The sequence below is a fragment of the Pristis pectinata genome, chromosome 1 (assembly GCF_009764475.1).
Source record: "Pristis pectinata isolate sPriPec2 chromosome 1, sPriPec2.1.pri, whole genome shotgun sequence".
Classification (NCBI taxonomy): Eukaryota; Metazoa; Chordata; class Chondrichthyes; order Rhinopristiformes; family Pristidae; genus Pristis; species Pristis pectinata.
The window spans coordinates 4,313,025-4,336,683 of record NC_067405.1 but is presented as its reverse complement, the minus strand read 5'-3'; the positions used below and the strand labels follow the sequence as shown (position 1 = coordinate 4,336,683).

The following is a 23,659-nucleotide window of genomic DNA, read 5'->3' as shown; positions in this document are numbered from 1 at the left end:
CAATAAGATGGACTCTTGACCTCACAATCTACCTTGTTATGACCTTGCACCTTATTGTCTACCTGCACTGCACTTCCTCTGTAGTTGTGACACTTTACTCTGCACTCTGTTATTGTTTTCCCTTGTACTACCTCAATGCACTGTGTAATGAATTGATCTGTACGATTGGCATGCAAGACAAGTTTTTCACTGTACCTCAGTACAAGTGTCAGTAATAAACCAATACCAATACCGATACCAATTACAAAGGGAGTGGTTTTCAACAATAACCTGTCAGGATGTGACTCTTTTGTACGATATAATGGGGGTTTAGGAGCAGACCTGGGCAGTTTTGCAAAGTAACTTCAGGCAGCTCCATCTACCAGAGGGACTTCCACCCTGAATTAAAGTTGTAGGGAGAGGTTAGTCAGGCTCGGCTTTCGCTCCCTGGACGGAGGGGTGATCTAATAGAGGTGTATAAAATCATGAGGGGCATAGATAGGGTGAGTGGACTTTTTTCCAGGGTTGGGAAGTCGACGTAGTTTAAGGTTACAGGTCAAAGTTTTAATAAGAGCCTGAGGGGCAACCTTTTTACACAGCGTGTGGCAGATGCATGGACCCAGCTGCCGGAGGAAGTGGGTGAGGCAGGGACATTAGATACATCGAAGAAGTCTGTGGACAGGCACATGGATGACAAGAGTTTAGAGGGAGATGTATTGGTATTGGGAGATGGGCCAAGTGCTGGGAAATGGGATTAGCTTGAATATACATCTTGGTCAGAATGGACATATGGGCTGGAGGGCCTTTGTCCGTGCTGTACAACTCTATGACTCTAAGACCAACTCCGTGTTGCCTTTCTCGATCGCTCCGACACCCAGTTTATTTCTTGTAAAACCACGCACCCTAACCCAGTTCATCTAATTAGTCCTGAGTCATCAACTTTCCCCGAAGAATTGTGGTGGTGAGGTAGAGCTCTAAGCTTATCGACACCTCGAGAGGGTGTTTCTATTCTGCAGTCGTCAGACAGCTAAGTCTTTCTGTGGAAAACAGATGATGTATGTCGTGTCCTCAGGTGAATCCTGTTTGTGAAAAAGAACTTTCCCTCAGCTTCTCCAACTCTCAACCTGCGTCTTTCTTTAAAAAAGTTGTTCGAACAAGGTGCCGTGGTCTCTCATAACACGGGTAGGCTCCACTTGGTCTATTGTGTGCAGTTCTGGTCACCACACTGTAGGAAGGATGTGGCTGCACTGGAGAGGGTGCAGAGGAGACTCAGCAGGATGTTGCCTGGATTGGAGGACCTCATTACGGACAGATAGAATCATAGAACAGTACAGCACAATACAGGCCCTTCAGCCCACCACGTTATGCGGACCTTTAAACCTCGCTTAAGACTATCTAACCCCTTCCTCCCACATATCCCCCGTTTTAAATTCCTCCATATGCTAATCTAACAATCTCTAGAACTTGACCAGTGTACCTGCCTCCACCACCGCCCCAAGCAGCGCATTCCATGCCCCAACCACTCTCTGGGTGAAAAACCTTCCTCTGATCTCTCCCTTGAACTTCCCACCCATTACTTTAAAGCCATGCCCTCTTGTATTGAGCATTGGTGCCCTGGGAAAGAGGCGCTGGCTGTCCACTCTATCTATTCCTCTTAATATTTTGTACACCTCTATCATGTCTCCCCTCATCCTCCTCCTCTCCAAAGAGTAAAGCCCTAGCTCCCTTAGTCTCTCCTCATAATCCATACTCTCCAAACCAGGCAGCATCCTGATAAATCTCCTCTGCACCCTTTCCAATGCTTCCACATCCTTCCTATAATGAGGCGACCAGAACTGGACACAGTACTCTAAGTGTGGTCTAACCAGAGTTTTGTAGAGCTGCATCTTTACCTCGTGGCTCTTAAACTCGATCCCCCGACTTATGAAAGCTAACATCTCATAAGCTTTCTTATGATATTGGACAGGCTGGGCTTGTTTTCCCTGGAGGTGGATGAGGGGTGATGGGATAGAGTCATAGAGCATCCAGTAATATATCATGGAAACAGGCCCTTCAGCCCAACCGGTCCATGCTGACCAAGATGCCCACCTAAGCTAGTCCCATTTGCCTGCATTTGGCCCATACCCCTCTCAACCTTTCCTATCTTTTAAATGTTGTTATTGTGCCTGCCTCAACCACTTCCTCTGGCAGCTCGTTCCACACACCCACCACCCTCTGGGTGAAGGAGTTACCCTTCAGGTCCCCTTTTAAAGTTTTCCCCTCTCACCTTAAACCTGTGCCCTCTAGTTTTTGATTCCCTTTCTCTGGGAAAAAGACTGCGCGCATTCACCCTATCTATGCCCCTCATGATTTTGAACACCTCTATAAGATCACCCCTCCAATGAATAAAGACCTAGCCTGTCCAACCTCTCCCTATAACTCAGGAATCTGATAGAGGCGTATAAAACTATAAGAGGCATCGTAAATAATCAGAATCTTTCTCCCAGGGTAGAGATATAAAAAGCAAGGTTTAAGGTGAGAGGAAGGGTAAGTTCTTTTTCACAGAGAGTGGGTGATATCTGGATCTCGCTGCCAGAGGAGGCAGTGGAATCAGATACAATCACCATGTTTTGGAGATAGCAAGGTATAGGATACTGACCTAATGTGGGCAGATGGGAATAGTGTAGGTGGGCAAAAAGGTTGGCATGGACATGGTGGGCTGAATGGCCTGTGCTGTATGGTATGTTAGGTCAGCGTTAGATGATCAGCAGTTAATGTACATCCTCCTGTGGGCACTGCCCAGAGAGTGATAAGCACAGAGAGTCTGCTGGTGTCTTGTGGTCTCCAGCCCGGAATGCATGGCTCTCTCTGGGAGGATCTGTGTCAGGCTTTAATAATGTTGATATAATTCTGGTAAAAGGGTCACCCACGAGTGATGTGGCGGGGAGCCACTGCCTCACAGCTCCAGAGACCTGGCTTCGATCCCAAACTCCGGCGCTGTCTGTGTGGAATTTGCACGTTCTCCCCGTGACCATGAGGACTCCACACCACCCTCACCACCCCCCCCCCCCCCACTGCCGGGTGCTCCAGTTTCCTCCCACATCCCAACGACGTGTGGGTCACTGGGTTAATTGGTTGCTGTAGTAATACCACCAGGCTCAAGGACAGCTTCTATCCCACGGTGATAAGACTATTGAACGGTTCCCTGAAATGATGAGATGGACTCTAACCTCACAATCTACCTTGTTGTGACCTTGCACCTTATTGCACTGCACTTTCTCTGTAGCTGTGACACTTTACTCTGTACTGTTATTGTTTTTACCCTGTACTACCTCAATGTACTCTGTACTAACTCAATGTAACTGCACTGTGTAATGAATTGACCTGTACGATCAGTATGCAAGACAGGTCCCTGTACCTTGGTACAAGTGACAATAATAAACCAAAACCAATACCAATAGTGAGTAGGTAAGTCGTAGAATCTGGGGGTAGAGGTGGGGTCAGTTGATGGGAATGTGTGGGGAATAAAATAGGGTTAGTATAAATGGTCAGTGCAGACGATGGGCCGAAGGGCCTGTTTCCCTGCTCTAAATAACATAACACTTGGCAAGTAACTGTTCCTGCTGTAGGGATGTGAGCATTCCGAGGGAATCCCAACTCCTTAAAAGGAGTGGTCTGTGTCATCATCAGTTCACGGGGAGGGGCAGATTTTGCTAACAAGACAGCCTTTGATTCAAAATGTTTGGGATCCACAAATCAGACAAGTAGAGGTAGCAGGGCTCAGTGCTGATGCCAGTATTCATCATGGAGTAGTTCATCCACATCCATCCACGTTCATCCACAGCCCAGCTGGGCAGTATAACTAATAAATTTAATCATAAAACCAGGGGGCAGGCTTGATAACACACACCACCAGGCTCAAGGACACCTTCTATCCCGCTGTTATAAGACTCTTCCACAGGCCTCTTGTACGATAAAGATGAACTCTTGATCATTCAAACTACCTCGTTGTGGCCCTTGCACCTTATTGTCTGCCTGCACCGCACTTTCTCTGTAACTGTGACACTTTATTCTGCATTCTGTTATTGTTTTCCCTTGTACTACCTCGATGTACTGATGTGATGAAATGATCTGTATGGATGGCTGCAGAACAATGTTCTTCACTGTACGTCAGTGAATAAACCAATAATAATCTCCAATAATACAAAATAACAAATCCGCCATCCCTCCCCACATTTTTTTTACAGGAGCGAGAACGAGAGCGGGAAGCAGTGGGGTGAGCAAATCTCGTTGCTGAGCTGATCGGGCAGCAGCAGCCAATGAAAAGAAGGTAAACTCAACTGGAGTGGCCATTGCGGGGCGGCCACTGTGTGAGTGGCTTGGTGTGAGAGTGGGACCCTGAAGCTTTGGCTCAAGAGGCTTCGGCGTGAAGAGATGGATAAGGTGAGGTTCAGGTAAGGTCTCTTTTTTCTTATTGCACTGCTTGGAGCAGGAGGAACGGCAGGCAGGGCAGTGGTGTGCTCCTCTTGCAGGATGTGGGAAGTCAGGGAGACCTCCGGTGTTCCTGATGGCTACACCTGCGACAAGTGCATCCGGCTACAGACCGTGTCAAGGAACTGGAGCTGGATGAACTCCGGATCACTTGAAAAACTGAGGAGATGATAAACAGGAGTTATCGGGAGGCGGTTACACCAGTTGCAGGATGCAGGTCGTTGGGTGACCATCAGGTGAGGGGAAGGGAATAGGCAGTCAGTGCAGGGTACCCCTGTGGCCATTCCCCTCAATAACAAGTATATTGTTTCGGATACTGTTGGGGGGGGAGCAACCTACCAGGGGAAAGCCACAGCAGCCAGGTCTCCGGTCTGAACCTCTGGCACAGAAGGGAAGTGGGGAGAAGAGGACTGCGGTAGTGATAGGGGATTCAATGGTTAGTGGAACAGACAGGAGACCCTGTGGACGAGAACAGGACTCCCGGATGGTATGTTGCCTCCCAGGTGCCAGGGTCAGAGACGTCTCGGATCGAGTCCACAGAATTCTAAAGGGGGAGGGTGAGCAGCCAGATGTCGTGGTTCACATTGGCACCAATGACATAGATAGGAAAAGGGATGAGGTCCTGAAGAGGGAATATAGGGAGTTAGGAAGGAAGCTAAAAAGAAGGACCTCAAGGATGGTAATCTCTGGATCGTTGCCTCGGCCGTGTGGTGTATCTGGACTTTAGTAAAGCGTTTGACAAGGTTTCTCATGGAAGACTCATCCAGAAAGTCATGGGATCCATGGAGACTTGGCTTTGTGGATTCGGAATTGGCTTGCCCACAGAAGGCAGAGGGTGGTAGTAGATGGAGTGTATTCTGCCTGGAGGTCGGTGACCAGTGGTGTTCCACAGGGATCTGTTCCGGGACCCCTGCTCTTTGTGATTTTTATAAATGACTTGGATGAGGAAGTGGAGGGATGGGTTAGTAAGTTTTCAGATGACACGAAAGTTGGTGGTGCTGTGGATAGTGTAGAAGGTTGCTGTAGGTTACAACAGGATATGGACAGAATGCAGAGCTGGGCGGAGAAGTGGCAGATGGAGTTCAATCCAGAAAAGTGTGAAGTGATACACTTTGGAAGATTGAACATGAAGTCAGAGTAAATGGCAGGATTCTTAGCAGTGTGGAGGAAGAGAGGGATCTTGGCGTCCACGTCCATAGATCCCTCAAAGTTGCCATGCAAGTTCATAGGGTGGTTAAGAAGGCGTGTGGTGTGCCGGCCTTCATTAGTCAGGGGATTGAGTTCAAGAGCCGTGAGGTAATGTTGCAGCTCTATAAAACTCTTGGAGTATCGTGTTCAGTTCTGGTCACCTCATTCTAGGAAGGATGTGGAAGCTTTAGAGAGGGTGCAGAGGAGATTTACCAGGCTGCTGCCTAGATTAGAGAACACGTCTTCTGCGGGAAGGTTAAGAGAGCTAGGGCTTTTCTCTTTGGAGCGACGCAGGATGAGCGGTGTATAAGATTATGAGGGGCATCGATAAAGTGGACAACCAGCACCTTTTCTCCAGGGCGGCAATGGCCAATACCAGAGGACATCCGTTTGTGAGTGGAGGAAGGTTCAGGGGAGGTTCTTTACCCAGAGAATGGTGGGTGCCTGGAACACACTGCCGGGGGTGGTGGTAGAGGCTGATACAATGGGGACATTTACAAGGCTCTTAGATAGGCACATGGAAGTAAGAAAAATGGAGGGTTATGGAGGATCATGGTGGAGGTGTTCAATATAGGTTGGCACAATATTGTGGGCCGAATGGCCCGTAGTGTGCTGTACTGTTCTATGTTCTACGTTCCATCTCCATGCACAGATGACACCTTCCATGGCCAAACAGCTTGATTAACGTAAAGAATGGAAGGGAATGCATAGGGAGGACTGAACCTTGGGTTTGACTCACCCACGAGCAATGCCACCATGATTCCCGTGATTCGCTGCTCCTTCACCTCCTCGATCTTGAACTTCTCTCCTGGGGCAGTGCTCTTGCTCATCACCGTCAGGGCGTTGACGTGAGCAATGGTTCGTACCGTGGCTGCTGTTTGCCAGGGAAGTCCGAAGAGGCCGCAGACGCCGCCACCCACCCCAATGAGGAGCAGGTCCAGGTGGAAGCCGGAGCCTTTGACCAGGCGTCTCTCCTTCTTGCTCACGATCAGTCTGTGGGGGGGAGGGGGGGGAAATCAATCCAACAGTGGCGTCAGGAAAGCGGGACTTCCATTAACCAAGCTTCCCCCACTTTTGCTCCAACTCCTGGCCTCCTATTCCACCCCCACCCCCAACCGTACTCCCCCTCCTCAAGCCCATCCACCGACCTTATTCCACACCCCAAACCCAATGCCAAATTTCACCCCATCTCCCACCCCGTCCCTTTCCCAAACCCATCTGCCATCCATATCCCACCCCACACTCAATGTAAGTGTGAGGTGTTACACTTTGGGAGAGTACACAGTTAATGGCAGGGCTCTTTACAGCATTGATGTACAGAGGGATCTTGGCGTCCAAGTCCATAGTTCCCTGAAAGTGGCCACACAGGTAGATAGGGTGGTAAAGAAGGTGTACGGCACGCTTGCCTTCATTGGTCGGGTCATTGAGTATACTGTAAGAGGCAAGAAGTCAAGTTGCAGCTGTATAAAACTTTGGTTAGGCCACATTTGGAGTTTTGTGTGTAGTTCCCATTACAGGAAGGGTGTGGAGGCTTTGGAGAGGGTGCAGAAGAGTTTCACCAGGATGCTGCCTGGATTAGAGGGCATGAGCTATAGGGAGAGGTTGGACAAAAAAAGGTAGTCAGATGGAGGACATGGTGGTGTGCTGCAGCTGTTTGATGTGGGAACTCGTGGACCTTGCTGCGGTCCAAGATGGCCACATCTGCAGTAAGTGCTTGAGGCTGGAGGAACTTCGGCTCAGAGTCGATGAGCTGGAGTCGCAGCTACAAACACTGCGCAGCATAAGGGAGGGAAAGAGTTATGTAGACACGGTGCATCAGGTGACAGTCACCCCCCTTAGGGTAGGTACATCTGAGGTTCAGGAGGCAGATAGAATGGTGACGGTCAGGGGAGGGAAGAGGAAGAAGAAGTCGGGCAGGCAGACAGGACAGAGAGCCCCGGAGGCTGTTCCCGTCAGTAACAAGTTTTCTGCCTTGGAAGCTGTTGAGGGGGATGACCTGCAGGGGCCTAGCTGCAGTTACCAGGTCTCTGGCACTGGGACTGGTACTGCTGCTCAGAAGGGAAGGGTGGGAAAGAGACATGCAGTAGTGATAGGGGACTCGATAGTCAGGGAAACAGATAGGAGGCTCTGTGGCAGTGAGCATGAATCCCGGATGGTATGTTGCCTCCCAGGTGCCAGGGTCCGGGATGTCACTGATCGGGTCCACAGAATTCTTGAGTGGGAGGGAGAGCAGCCAGACGTTGTGGTCCATATTGGCACCAACGACATAGATAGGAAGGGGGATGAGGTCCTGAAGAGTGAGTTCAGGGAGCTAGGCAGAAAATTGAGGAACAGGACCTCAAGGGTAGCAATCTCGGGATTGCTGCCAGTGCCACGTGATAGTGAAGGTAGGAATAGAAGGAGGTGGCAGATAAATGTGTGGCTGAGAAGTTGGTGCAGGAGGGAGGGTTTTAGATTTCTGGATCATTGGGATCTCTTCTCGGGAAGGTGGGACCTGTACAGAGAGGACGGCTTACACCCGAATCAGAAGGGGGCCAATATCCTTGCGGCGAGATTTGCTAAGGTGGTACAGGAGGGTTTAAAATAGTTTGTGAGGGGGAAGGGAACCGGAGGAGTAGGTCAGAGGAAGGAGGGAATGGGGAAAAGTTAGATCAAACAGGTAGAGAGGCTTTGAGGAAGGAGAAGCAGAATACAGGCTATAAAAGTAGTAAGGTAGATGGACTGAAGTGTGTTTACTTAAATGCAAGAAGTGTCAGGAATAAGGGGGATGAACTGACGGCTTGGATAAGTATGGGGGACTCTGATATCGTGGCTATTACTGAGACGTGGCTGACGTCAGGGCAGGAGTGGATATTGAATATTCCTGGTTTTCGGTGTTTTAAGAGGGATAGGGAAGGAGGGAGAAGAGGAGGAGGGGTGGCGATACTGGTCAGGGACACTGTTACGGCTGTGGAAAAGATGAATGTTGTAGAAGGATCATCTCTAGAGTCCGTATGGGTGGAATTAAGGAACAAGAAAGGAGCAGTTACTCTACTAGGAGTATTCTATAGGCCCCCCGGTAGCAGTAGAGATATAGAGGAGCAGATTGGCAGGCAGTGTTTGGAGAGAAGCAGAAATAACAGGGTTGTTATAATGGGAGACTTCAACTTCCCAAATATAGACTGGAACCTGCTTAGTGCCAAAGGTTTAGATGGGACGGAATTTGTTAAATGTGTCCAGGAGGGATTCCTGACGCAGTATGTTGACAGGCCGACTAGAGGGAATGCCATGTTAGATCTAGTTTTAGGAAATGAACCGGGACAGGTGAAGGATCTATTGGTGGGTGAGCATTTGGGGGACAGTGACCATTGCTCCATAACCTTTAAAATTCTCATGGACAGGGACAGGTGCAGAGAGGACAAGAGGTTTTTCAATTGGGGAAGGGCGAACTACGAGGCTATAAGGAGAGAACTTGGGAGTGTAAATTGGGATGTCCTTTTTGAAGGAAAATGTACCATGGAGATGTGGTCGATGTTCAGGGATCTTATGCAGGATGTTAGGGATAAATATGTCCCGGTGAGGCAGAGAAGGAATGGCAGGGTGAAGGAACCGTGGGTGATGAGAGAGGTGGAACGACTTGTTAGGGAGAAGAAGGTAGCATACGTGAGGTATAAGTAGCAAGGTTCAGACAGGGCCCATGAGGAATATAGGGTAGCGAGGAAGGAACTTAGGAAAGGGCTGAGGAGAGCAAGAAGGGGACATGAAAAGGCTTTGGCTAGTAGGGTTAAGGAAAATCCCAAGGCCTTTTTCAAGTACGTGAAGGGTAGGAGGATGGCTAGGGTGAAGGTAGGACCGATTAAGGACAAAGGTGGGAGAATTTGCCTGGAGGCGGCGGAAGTGGGAGAAGTTCTCAATGAGTACTTCTCTTCGGTATTCACCAAGGAGAGGGGTCTTGATGACGCGGAAGGGAGTGCTGGTAGGGGTAATGTTCTCGAGGTTGTTGATATCAAGAGAGAGGATGTGTTGAAGTTGTTAAATAATATTAAGACAGATAAATCTCCGGGGCCTGACGGGATTTTCCCCAGGCTGCTTCGAGAGGCTAGGGAGGAGATTGTTGAACCGCTGGTAAGGATCTTTGAGTCCTCGTTGTCTACGGGGATGGTGCCAGAGGATTGGAGGATTGCGAATGTGGTCCCCCTGTTCAAAAAAGGTAATAGGGATAGTCCAGGGAATTATAGACCAGTGAGTCTCACGTCTGTGGTGGGTAAGCTGTTAGAAAGGATTCTAAGGGATAGGATCTATGAACACCTAGAGAATCATGGACTGATTAGGGACAGCCAGCATGGCTTTGTGAAGGGAAGATCTTGCCTCACAAGCCTGATAGAGTTCTTGGAGGAGGTGACCAGGAAGATTGATGAGGGCAGTATGGTGGATGTGGTTTACATGGATTTTAGTAAGGCATTTGATAAGGTTCCTCATGGTAGGCTTCTTCAGAAGGTCAGAGACCAAGGGATCCAAGGAAGCTTGGCTGTGTGGATTAGGAATTGGCTTGCCTGTAGAAAGCAGAGGGTTGTGGTGGAAGGAGTGCCCTCAGATTGGAGGGCAGTGACTAGTGGTGTCCCGCAGGGATCGGTTCTGGGACCTCTACTTTTTGTGATATTTATAGATGACTTAGATGAGGGGGTGGAGGGCTGGGTTATTAAGTTTGCGGACGACACTAAGATAGGCGGTGTTGTGGATAGTGTGGAGGGCTGTCGGAGCTTACAGAGGGATATTGATAGGATGCAGAGCTGGGCTGACAAGTGGCAGATGGAGTTCAATCTGGAGAAGTGTGAGGTGGTACACTTTGGAAGGACAAACTCCAGGGCAGAGTACAGGGTAAACGGCAAGGTACTTGGCAGTGTGGAGGAGCAGAGGGATCTGGGGGTTCATATTCACAGTTCATTGAAAGTTGCCTCACAGGTGGAAAGAGCAGTTAAGAAGGCCTATGGGATGTTGGCTTTCATAAGTCGTGGGATTGAGTTTAAGAGCCGCGAGGTGATGATGCAGCTTTACCAAACTCTAGTTAGGCCACATTTAGAGCACTGTGTTCAGTTCTGGTCGCCTCATTATAGGAAGGATGTGGAGGCATTGGAGAGGGTGCAAAGGAGATTTACCAGGATGCTGCCTGGATTAGAGAGCATTGAATATGAGGAGAGGCTTAAGGTGCTAGGGCTTTATTCACTGGAAAGGAGGAGGATGAGAGGAGACATGATAGAGGTATATAAAATACTGAGAGGAATAGATAGAGTAGACAGTCAGCGCCTCCTTCCCAGGGCACCAATGCTCAAGACGAGAGGTCATGGCTTTAAGGTTATGGGTGGGAGGTTCAGGGGAGATGTCAGAGGGAGGTTTTTCACCCAGAGAGTGGTTGGTGCATGGAATGCACTGCCTGGGGTGGTGGTGGAGGCAGATACATTGAACAGGTTCAAGAGCTTGTTGGATAGGCATATGGAGGAACGTGAGATAGAGGGATATGCGGGAGGAAGGGGTTAGGTAGTGTGAGGGTGGTCTGATGGACGGCACGACACGGTGGGCCGAAGGGCCTGTTTTGTGCTGTATAGTTCTATGGTTCTATGGTACTGTTTTCTCTGGAGCGTCAGAGGCTGAGGGGAGACCTGACGGAAGTTTATAAAATTATGAGAGGCAGAGATAGGGTTGACAGTGAGAATCTTTTTCCCAAGGTAGGAATGTCAAATACTGGAGGACATCAGTTAAGATGAGAGGGGGAAGGTTTAAAGGAGATGTGCGGAGTAGGTTTTTTTTACACAGAGAGCGGTGGGTGCCTGGAACGGGCTGCCAGGGGTGCTGGTGGAGGCAGATACAATGATAGCGTTTTAGAGGCTGTTAGATAGACACATGGATGTGCAGGGAATGGAGGGTTGTGGATCATGTGCAGGCAGAAGGGATTTCGTTTAATTTGGCATTGTGTCCATCACAGATATGGTGGGCTGAAGGGCCTGTTCCTGTGCTGTGCTGTACTGTTCTATGTTCTATGAACCTACAGCCTGCTGAACCTCAAATGCACCCAATCCCAACTGTTCCCAGCCTTCCTACCACTCTCAATTGCCAACACATCCTCCAACCGCCAATAACTTCCATCCCTCCTGACCTACCAGTCCACGCCTCACCCTCCATCTGCGCCCTCAGCCCACCCCAAACCCCATCAGTCCGTCCTCACCATGCCTCCAACCCCCGTTACCCCACCCCCTGCCATCTCCGGCCCCCATTACCCTCTTTTCCCCCACCATTGCTTCCCCACACCATCCACCCTAAAGGTCATTCCAGGCAAACCCAACCTGCACAAATCCTGCCCTCCATTATGGGAGCAAACTCCCTCACTTTTCTAATGAATATTCACATCACTCACAAGACTATTTGACTGTGGTGGGCATCGCGCAACTTCCCCAAACCTATCGCCGCCTGCTGGATTTACCAGGCTAATAGCAGGACTGGGGGTGCTATAGGAAGGAGACAGGATTACCTCCTATGATTTTACTTTACTCCCGCTAGACAACCTCCTCCAGGATAGACCTAGGACTAAATCTGGGCTTGTTCTTGGTCCGATGCCTGGTTGGCTTTGGCCTCAGTTCTAAGTCATGGAGTAATGCAGTACGGAAACAGGCCCTTCAGCCCAAGTCATCCATGCTGACTGAGACGCCCATCTAAACTAGTCCCATTTGCCCGCGTTTGGCCCACACCCCTCTAAACCTTTCCTATCCATGTATCTGTCCAAATGTCTTTTAGGTGTTACTGTACCTGCCTCAACTACTTCCTCTGGCAGCTCGTTCCACCCTCTGGATGAAAAAGTTGCCCATCAACAGAGGATGTGAAAGATGCTATATAAATGCAAATTCTTCAGGGGTCACTGGATAGCGAGCAGCCCTGGCTGAATTTCTAAAATATTGGAAATAATCATCCAAACATTTGCCCCTGATGTCCTAACCCATGCCGAGACCTGTTGATCCACTACCCGTGTGCTCGCTGTGACCAACATCAGCGCCTGTCCTACCTCCCTCTAACACACCACTCCACATATCCTGTCCTTCCAGTCCTCCCCAGATGGAATTCCTACCCCACTGGCTGCCATCCCCTCACCTCCCCGGGCCCTGAGCCCTGGAATTCCCTCCCTAAACCTCTGCCTCACAAGGAAGGCGTGCCAGCATCTTTACTTTCTTAGGAAGTCAGGGAGGTTGGGCTTTTCACCGAACACTCTAACAAACTTCTATAGATGTGCTGTTGAAAGTGTCCTGACTGGTTGCATCACGGTCTGGAACGGCAATTCGAATGCCCAGGAACGTAAGGAGCTGCAGAGAGTAGTGGACTCAGCCCAATACATCACGGGCACATCCCTCCCCACCATTGGGAGTATCTACAGGAGGCACTGCCTCAAGAAGGCAACGTCCATCATCAAAGATCCCCACCATCCGGGCCGTGCCATCTTCTCACAGCTCCCATTGGGCAGCAGGTACAGAAGCCTGAAGTCCCCACACCACCAGGTTCAGGAACAGCTACTTCCCTTCAACCATTCGGTTCTTGGACCAACCAGCACAACCCTAATCACTGCAGTTTAGCAACACTGTGACCACTTTGCACCAAAATGGACTTTTTTTTGTTCTAATTGTGTTCTTTCTTGTAAAAATTGTGTATAATTTATGTTTAATTTATGTTTTTCTTGTGAATGCTGCTTATCTGATGTTATGCGCCTGTGATGCTGCTGCAAGTAAGTTTTTCATTGCACCTATGCATGCATGTACTTGTGCATATAACAAAAAATTCAGTTTATAGTTCCTCCAGCATTTTGTGTATGGCTCCAGATCTCCATCTCCAGATTTCCCTCCTCAGATGCTGCCTGACCCGCTGAGTTCCTCCAGCAATTTGTGTGTTGCTCCACAATAAGCTTGACTTTGCCTCTCTCTCACCCTTTAAGTCTCTTGTTGAGCCACCTCTATGACCAAGTATTGGTCACCCATTCTAGCTCCCACTGGTTTGCTCCAAATGGCGCTGGGTTTTGTTGACAATCCTGCACTGCACATCAGACAAACCCAACCTACACTCTCCCACTGTGGGTCCCTCGCGCACTCTCGGAATGAGTGTTCACACCGCTCACAAGACTATACCTCCGACTGTGTGGCTAAGTATAGCTCCAGCGCCATCCACAAATTCGCCAATGACACCACTGTTATTGGCAGAGTCGTGGATGGCGATGAGGGGGTATACAGGCGTGCGATAGGTCAGCTGGTTGAGTGGTGTTGTAACAACAACCTCACACTCAATGTCAACTAAACCAAGGCACTGATTGTGGACTTTAGGCAGAGGAAGTCAGGCGAACACACACCAGTCCTCAGTGAAGGGTCAGCGGTGGAAAGGGTGAGCAGCTTCAAGTTTCTGGGTGTCAACATCTCCGAGGAGCTATCCTGGGCCCAACACACAGATGCAACCATGAAGAAGGCATTCCAGAAGTTCTACCTTCTTAGAAGTTTAAAGAGATTCAGCATGTTATCTGACCAACTTCTATAGGTGTACACTGGAAAGCATTCTGACTGGTTGCATCAGGGCCTGGTGTGGAAACTCCAGTGCACAGGATCACAAGAGGCTGCAGAGAGTGGTGGAACTCAGCCGGTTCCATCACGGGTACAGCTCTCCCCACCATCGAGGACGTCTACAAGAGGTGATGTCTCAGGACGGCGACATCCATCATCGGGGACCCCCACCATCCGGGTCGTGCCCTCTTCTCGATGCTGCCATCAGGCAGGAGGTACAGGAGCCTGAAGACCCACACCTCAAGGTTCAACGACAGCTTCTTCCCCACTGCCGTCAGGTTCTTGAACCCACCTGAAAGACCAAGGAACTGATTGTGGACTTTAGGCAGAGGAAGTCAGGTGAAAGACCCTAATTCTACCTCACACTATAATTCTTTTTCTCTCTCTCAACTTGCACTAGTGTGGATCTGTTCATTTTGTCATGTAAGTTATGTATAATTTGTTAATTTAAGTTTATGTTAACTTATGTTTGTTGTGTTTGTGGTGTACTGTTGCTGCTGCTACAAGAGACTCATTTTCATGGCATTTATACCCTGGGAGTGACAATCAACTTGAGCTGTGGTGGGCATTACCCAACGTCCCCAAACCTGCTGGATTCACTCCTGCGATGCCTACGTAGGGGGAGGAGAGGTAGGGGCCGTACTCACGTGGTGATGTTGGTCTCCATGAAGATGAGGATGAAGAGGAGTAGGGCCGGAATCGCCGCACCAAATATCATCCACAGCGGGAAGCTGTTGTCCTTGCCTAGGGGATGTATGAACCAGCTCCGCTTGTCGGGAGAGGTGACGGAGAAATGAAGGGGTACATTCAGTTTCTGTGGAGAGAGAGACGTTGGACGTCAGGTCTGTGTACATGGGAACAGCTGGAGACCATTCTGCCCTTCCATAGCATATAGGAGCAGAATTAGGCCATTCAGCCCATCAAGTCTGCTCTGTCATTCAATCATGACTGATTTTTTTTCTCAACCCCATTCTCCTGCCTTCTCCCCGTAACCCTTAATCAAGAACCTATCAATCTCTGCCTTAAATACACCAATGACTTGGCCTCCACAGCCCTCTGTGGCATCGAATTCCACAGATTCACCACCCTCTGGCTGAAGAAATTCCTCCTCATCCCAGTTCTAAAGGGACGTCCCTTTATTCTGAGGCTGTGCCCTCGGATCCTAGACTCTCCTACTGATGGAAACATCCTCTCCACGTCCGCTCTATCCAGGCCTTTCAGTATCCGGTAGGTTTCAGTGAGATCTCCCGTCATCTTAACATCCTGTTCCGTGATCCTTTGAGACCATGGACTCATTGTATCCTCATGCAAAGCACCTGCCTGGACACCCCATCCCTTGAACTGGACTCTGCACATCCTACCCACATAATTATTAACTGAGCTTGTAGCCACTGCTTTCTGAGCAAAAGTTCCAATTCATCAGCATTTGCTTCTTGGGTCTCTCCTGGGAGTTCCTGCTGCGATTAGATGATATCTCCTGCTCTCTAAACCGCAGTGGCATAGCTATTAGACCTGCTGGCCTACAGCTCCAGCGGCCCAGGTTCGATCTCGACCTCCAGTGCTGTCTGTGTGTGGAGTTTGCACATTCTCGCCGTGACCACATGGGTTTTCCCCAGGTTGTGGAGGCAGAGACTCCCATATCATTATAGAAGTAGCTAGGCGAGCACTTGGATCACCAAGGAGTGGAAGACAATTGGTTAAAGGGTTATCTGATGGAGGTATAAGAGAGCAGATAGTCAGAACCTTTTTCCCACGGTAGGGGTATCAGAAGCAAGGGGGCATAGGCTGAAGGTGAGATAGACTTGAGGGGGAAGGTTTTACTCAGAGAAGGGTTGTGGAGGAACAGAGGGATCTTGGGGTCCACGTCCATAGATCCCTCAAGTTTGCCACGCAGGTCGATAGGGTTGTTAAGAAGGCGTATGGTGTGTTGGCCATCATTAGTCGGGGTATTGAGTTCAAGAGCCGCAAGGTGACGTTGCAGCTCTATAGAACTCTGGTTAGACCACACTTGGAGTATTGTGTTCAGTTCTGGTCGCCTCATTATTGGAAGGAAGCTTTAGAAACGGTGCAGAGGAGATTTACCAGGATGCTGCCTGGATTGGAGAGCATGTCTTATGAGGGTAGATTGAGCGAGCTAGGGCTTTTCTCTTTGGAGAGAAGGAAGATGAAAGGTGACTTGATAGAGGTGCACAAGATGATAAGAGGCATAGATCGAGTGGACAGTCAGAGACTTTTTCCCAGGGCGAAAATAGCTAACACAAGGGGGCATAATTTTAAGGTGATTTTTCACTGTACCTCAGTACAAGTGACAATAATAAACCAATACCAATACCAAGGTATAAGGGGGATATCAGAGGTAAGTTTTTTTACACAGAGTGGTGGGTGTGTGGAACGCACTGACGGCAGAGGTTGTGGGGGCAGATACATTAGGGACATTTAAGAGTTTCTTAGACACATGAATGATAGAAGAAAGGGGAGCTATGTGGGAGGGAAGGGTTAGATAGATAATAAAGCAGGATAAAATGTTGGCACAACATCGTGGGCCGAAGGGCCTGTACTGTGCTGTAGTGTTTGATTTTCCATGATATCTGGAAAACGCTGCCGGGGAGGGAGTGGAATTGGATACAATCAGTACATTTAAGAGACATTTAGACAGGCACAGGTTTAAGGTGAGATAGGAAAGGGGACCTGAGGGGCAACTTCTTCACACAGAGGGTGGTCGGTATATGGAACGAGCTGCCAGAGGAAGTGGTCGAGGCAGGTACAATAACAACATTTAAAAGACACTTGGACAGGTACATGGATAGGAAAGGTTTAGAGGGGTACGGGCCAAATGCAGGCAAATGGGACTGGCTCAGGCAGGTAACTTAGCATGGACAAATTGGGCCAAAGGGCCTGTTTCCATGCTGTACAACTCCATGTCTATCAACCAGTTATTGGTGAGTGGGAACGGTATGGATGGGTGCTTGATGGTTGGTCAGACCTCATGGGATGAAGCACTGTATGACTTCATCATAACCTTGCAGGAGGAGGTAGAACCCAGTTTCAACTCCCAACCACTCCCTCCCACTTGAAGGACCACACTGAGGCACAGAACCAGGACAGCCACTCGGCCCATCAAATCCATGCCAGCCCCCAGTTCCATTCCCCCACTCTCTCCCAAGATCCCGGCAAATGATTTTCCCTCCTGCCAATCCAATTCCTTATTGAAAGGTCAGGTTGATTCTGCTTGCACAAGGAGTGCATTCCAGGTGGTCCCATTCTCTGGGTAAAGAGGCAGGGGCATATGTTCATAGTCCCACGTGACTTGTCCGATGTTCCCAGGCCATGTTGTTGTGTCTCGCTGGTGTACAGAGTTCCTAATAGAGTCATAGAGTATTGCAGAACAGAAACAGGCCCTTCAGCCCATCTAGTCCATGCCAACCTAATCTGCTGCCTCGTTCCATCTACCTGAACCCGGACCAGTTCCCTCCAAACCCCTCCCATCCATGCACCTATCCAAGCGTCCCTTAAATGTTACAATTGAACCTTTGTCCACCACTTCCGCTGGCAGCTCGTTCCACACTTGCACCACCCTCTGAGTGAAGAAGTTCCCCCTCAGGTTAAATATTTCACCTTTCACCCTAAACCTATGACCTCTAGTTCTAGTCTCACCCAACCTTAGAGGAAAAAGCCTGCAAGCATTCACCCTATCGATACCCCTCATAATCTTGTATAATTCTCTATAAGATCTCCCCTCATTCTCCTGTACTCCAGGGGAAAAAGTCCTAACCTATTCAACCTCTCCCTATAACTCAGGTCCTCAAGTCCCAGCAACATCAGTGTAAATTTTCTCTGCACTCTTTCAAGCTTATTGATATCTTTCCTGTAGGTAGGTGACCAGAACTGCACACAATACTCCAAATTCAGCCTCACCAACATCTTGTACAAGTTCAACATAACATCCCAACTCCTGTACTCAGTGCCCTGATTTATGAAGGCCAAAGTGCCAAAAGGCCAAAGTGTCTTTAGGACCCTCTCTACCTGTGACGCCACTTTCGCGAAGCTATGGATCTGTATTCCCAGGTCCCTTTGTTCTACCGCACACCTCAGTGCCCTACCATTCACTGCAAGTCTCACCCTGGTTTGTCCTCCCAAAGTGCATCACCTCACACTTGTCTGTATTAAATTCCACCTGCTATTTTTCAGCCCATTTTCCCAGCTGGTCCAGATCACACTGCAAGCTTTGATAGCCTTCCTCACTGTCCACTATGCCCCCAATATAGGTGTCATCCACAAATTTGCTGGTCCAGTTTACCATATTATCATCTAAATCATGAATACAGATGATAAACAACAACGGACCCAGCACCGATCCCTGCGGCACACCACTAGTCACAGCCCTCCAATCAGAGAGATAACCATCTACTACCACTCTCTGGTTTCTCCCGCTAAGCCAACATTGAATCCAATTGACTACTTCATCCTGAATGCTAAGTGACTTAACCTTCTGGAGCAGCCTCCCATGGGGACTTTGTCAAAGACCTTGCTAAAGTCCATGTAGACAACATCCACTGCCTTTCCCTCATTGACCTCCTTGGTAACCTCCTCGAAAAACTCTATAAGATTGGTTGGACACAACCTGCCACACACAAAGCCATGTTGACTATCCCTAATCAGGCCCTGTCTATCCAAATACTTATATATCCTGTCCCTTAGAATATCTTCCAGTAACTTACCCACGACTGATGTCAGGCTCACCGGCCTAAAATTTCCTGGCTTATTCTTAGAGTTTTTTCTTGAACAACATTAGCTATCCTCCAGTCCTCCGGCACCTCACCCATGCTAAATACTGCTGTCTTTACCCGCTCCACTTCCAACCAAGAAGCCAACAGTGCGCTTTGCACACTTGTGTGCTCTGTGCCACACTGTGACAAAATTAAACCACTACCACCATAGTGGGCTGAATCTCAAATAACAATGAGTCGGAGTATAGGAAGGAGATAGAGATAATGATGAGTCGGAGTTAGAGAGCCTAGTGACATGTTATCCTGACAACAACCTTTCCCTCAATTTCAGCAAAACAAAACAGCTGCTCATCGACTTCAGGAGGGGGGGCGGTGTACATGCACCTGTCTGCATCAACGGTGCTGAGGTCAAGAGGGTGGAGAGCTTCAGGTTCCTAGAAGTGAACATCACCAATAGCCTATCCTGGTCCAACCATGTAGATGCCACTGCCAAGAAAGCTCACCAGTGCCTCTACTTCAGTAAGCTAAAGAAATGTGGCGTGTCCCCTTTGACCCTCACCAATTTTTATAGACGCACCATAGAAAGCATCCTATCCGGATGTATCAGGGCTTGGTACGGCAACTGCTCTGTCCGTGACTGCAAGAAACTGCAGAGAGTTGTGGACACAGCTCAGCACATCATGGAACCAACGTCCCCTCCATGGACTCTGTCTACACTTCTCGCTGCCTTGGTAAAGCAGCCAGCGTGATCAAAGACCCCACCCACCCCGGACATTCTCTCTTCTCCCGCCTCCCATCAGGCAGAAACTTGAAAGCACAAACTGCCAGACTCAAGGACGGCCGCTGTCATAAAACTCTTGAATAATCCTCTTGTACAATAAGAGGGACTCTTGACCTCACAATCTACCTTGTTATTATCTTGCACCTTATTGTCTGCCTGCACTGCACTTTCTCTGTAGCCGTGACACTTTACTCTGCATCTTGTATTGTTTTCCCTTGTACTACCTCAGTGCACTGATGTGATGATATGATCTGTATGGATGGCATACAAAACAAGTCTTTTCATTGTACCTCGGTACATGTGACAATAATAAACCAATTTACCAATTTACGTATCACACACTCTTACTGGTCGTATCACGGCCTGGTGTGGAAACTCCAGTGCACAGGAACGCAAGAGGCTACAGAGAGTGGTGGACTCAGCCAGTTCCATCACGGGTACAGCTCTCCCCACCATCGAGGACATCTACAGGAGGCGATGTCTCAGTAAGGCGACATCCATCATCAGGGACACCCACCATCTGGGCCGTGCCCTATTCTGGATGCTGCCATCAGGCTGGAGGTACAGGAGCCTGAAGACCCACACCTCAAGGTTCAACAACAGCTTCTTCCCCACTGCCGTCAGGTTCTTGAACCCACCTGAAAAAACCCTAACACTCTCTTAGAGCATATTCCCCCCCCCACACACTCTTACACTAGTGTTGTTATGCTTACTTAGTTGTCTATTTTGTCATGCAAGTTATGTATATCATGTTAAATTTAAGTCTATTTTAACATGTTTGTCATGTTTGTAACGTACTCTGCTGCTGCTGCCAAAACCTAATGGCATTTATACCCTGGGTATGTCTGACTGTGACAACAATAAACTTGAACTTACTTGCGACACATAGTTTGACTTATACCCCTTTACCTCTGTGTAGGTGTCTGTGACTGAGGTGTCCACGATTAACATCACCAGGATCGCAATGGGAATCCCGAAGTCTCCGATAATCCGTCGCACCTGGAAGAGAGGGGAGGTAATCTGTAGACCGCTGGAGATCCAGAGATCTTCACTACTGCAGCCAATTCCAAGTGGGTTCGGACACTGGGCTCCATCTTTAACATCATCTCAGGCTGAACCTTGGGTCCTCTGAGCTTCTCACCCTGACCTTCTCCTTCACCAAGATGTCCACTTCCACCACTGGCAACACCGCCTCAGCCCCTCTGATGATGGAACCCTACCCCATTGCTTCTAACCCATTGCTGGCACCTTCTCTAAACATGAACCAAGCCCCATTCACTCATTGACCAATGCTGGTTCCAACAGCCGGTTACAACTCCCATTTACAGCTCTGTCCTTGACTCTCTCCCTATCGCTGTAACTTTCTTCAGCCTCTACAAGGTCATAGCATTCTTCGGTATCCTATCCAGATGCATCACGGCTTGGTATGGCAACTGCTCTGCCCAAGAACACAAGAAACTGCAGAGAGTTGTGGACACAGCTCAGCACATCACAGAAACCAGCCTCCTCTTAATGGACTATATTTCTCGCTGAACGAGATTTCTCCCAATCTACATCGTTGTGTTCCTTGCACTTTATTTGTCTACTTGCACTGCACTTTCTCTGTAACTGTAACACTATATTCTGCATTTGTTTTCCTTTTGTACTACCTTGATGTACTTATGTATGGAATGACCTCAGTAAAGCAGCCAACATAAGCAAAGACCCCACCCACCTCGGACATTCTCTCTTCTCACCCCCTCCCATCAGGCAGAAGATACGAAGCCTGAAAGCACGTACCACCAGGCTCAAGCACAGCTTCTATCCCACTGTTATAAGACTATTGAATGGTTCCCCAGCACGATAAGATGGACTCTTGACCTCACAATCTACTTCATCATGGCCTTTGCACCTTATTGTCTGCCTGCACTGCACTTTCTCTGTAACTGTAACACTTTATTCTGCATTCTGTTATTATTTTCCCTTGTACTACCTCAATGCACTGATGTGATGAAATGATCTGTGCTGATGGCATGCAAAACAAAGTTCAGTACATGTGACAATAATAAACCAATCACCAGTGACCCTTTCCCCCAACCACTGCTGGCTGTGCCTACATCCGCCTGGGCTCTAAGCTCTGGAATTCCTTCCCTGAAGCTCTGCTCCTCTCTCTCTCTCTCCCTCTCTGAACAACCTTTGGCCCGGACCTAATTTACCTTTGTTTGGAGCAAGGAGGGGATGGCAGGGAGGGCAGAGAGTGTGGATGGGGTATTACTCCTCACCCATACTTACACTTCCCCCAAGAAACCGGCTGTTCCTGAACTTCCTCAAGAAGTAGGCGGTGAAAAAGGTGCCAACCATCAGGACCAGAGACAGCAGGGCCGTGTTGGGTTGCATCTGCACCATCATATCCTGCGTGTAGTTGGCTGTCGCCTGTGTACTGGCCGGGTAGGTCTTGAGAAGTGGGTGTTCCGAGAAGACCTGGAGACGGGGAGGAGAAAGTCACCAACCGAGACCTCTGTGAGGACGAAGCACAGAGCAGAGCACCGAAACAGAGCACAGAACGCTACAACACATGAGGCCATTTGATCCATCAGACTTGCGCTGGTCCCACTCACTCTACCCTTTACCCACAGCCTCTCAAATTTTGCCCTCCAAATATTTCTTTAATTCCTTTTTGCTTCTTCAGGCAACTCATTTCAATGAAAACTCATAGATTCATAGAGTTATACAACATGGAAACAGGCCTTTCAGCCCAACTCATCCATGCTGCCCAAGATGCCTTCCCGAGCTAGTCCCATTTGCCCATGTTTGGCCCATTTCCCTTTAAACCTTTCTCATACCTGCCCAAATACCTCTTAAATGTTGTAGTTGTACCCGCCTCTACCACTTCCTCTGGCAGCTCGTTCCATCTACCCACCACCCTCTGTGTGAAAAGGTTGCTCCTCAGGCCCCTTTTAAATCTTCCCCCTCTCACTAACTTATGCCCTCTAGTTTAAGACTCCCCTACCCTGGGAAAAAGACTGTTCCCACCCACCTTATCTACACCCCTCGTGATTTTATAACCTCTATAAGATCACTCAGCAGCCATCTTTGCTCCAATGAAAACAGCCCCAGCCTATCCAGTGTCTCCTTTTAACTCAAGGCCTGGAGAGTGTTTTCTGCAGCTGTAATCACAGCCCTCGGGTAGTGTGGAGACCAGAACTGCACACAATACTACATGTGTGCCCTAACCAACATTCTCTACAACTGTATCATGACGTCCCAACTCTTGTACTCAGTGCCAAGGGCTGATGAAGGCAAGAAAACCAGATGCCTTCTTCACCAGCCTACATGTGTCGGTACTTTCAGGGAACTATGTACTTGTATCCTTGGGTCTCTCTGATCTACAACACTCCCTGGCCATTCGCTGTGTATGGTTGAACTTCCCAAAATGCATCACTCCACACTTATCCGAGTTAAATTCTGTACACAACATTATTTTTTTCTTTCCCTGTGACATATTTTGACACCTCATCTCCCTCCTGCTGGAACTAGTTTATCATTTCATCCAACCCCCCTGGTGATAGTGATGCCTCAATTAAATTTCCCCTTAGCCACCTCTGCTCTAAGGGAACAGTCCTTTCTCTGGGTCTCTGCAGGCCCTCATTCCCAACATCATTCCAGCAAACTCCCATCTCCGAAGACATGTCACGTTTCATCCCCAGCAGCTGTGTAACTGAGGATTCTCTGATCTACGGGCTGTCCTCGGGGACACACGCAGAGACGGACATCAAGTGCTGCTGGAAGGTCATCAACTCGGTGAAAGATGCCCTTTGGTCTGCCTGAAACTTGTTGAAGGTATAAGAAGGTAACACTAATTATTGATCCGAACACGAATGTAAAGGTTTGCACTGTTTTATTGTTGCATATAGTTTGTTTATTGTGATGAATAAAGTTTAGTTTGGAATAAAAAAAAATCTGGCAGTGGTGTT

At 48.7% G+C, this 23,659-nt stretch overlaps 1 protein-coding gene across 6 annotated transcripts in view; it reads right to left on the bottom strand.

Annotated features, from left to right (window-relative positions):
- slc4a3 (solute carrier family 4 member 3) overlaps window positions 1–23,659 on the bottom strand; it is a 150,210-nt gene that overhangs the window by 15,058 nt on the left and 111,493 nt on the right. For all 6 annotated transcript variants that reach the window (XM_052014166.1, XM_052014158.1, XM_052014193.1 and 3 more), the window contains exons 17-20: window positions 21,978–22,166; window positions 20,616–20,705; window positions 14,846–15,012; window positions 6,377–6,630 (exon numbers count right to left, since the gene is read on the bottom strand). In XM_052014166.1, coding sequence (XP_051870126.1) covers window positions 6,377–6,630; window positions 14,846–15,012; window positions 20,616–20,705; window positions 21,978–22,166 — 700 coding nt within the window. The remainder of the gene's footprint in view (window positions 1–6,376; window positions 6,631–14,845; window positions 15,013–20,615; window positions 20,706–21,977; window positions 22,167–23,659) is intronic.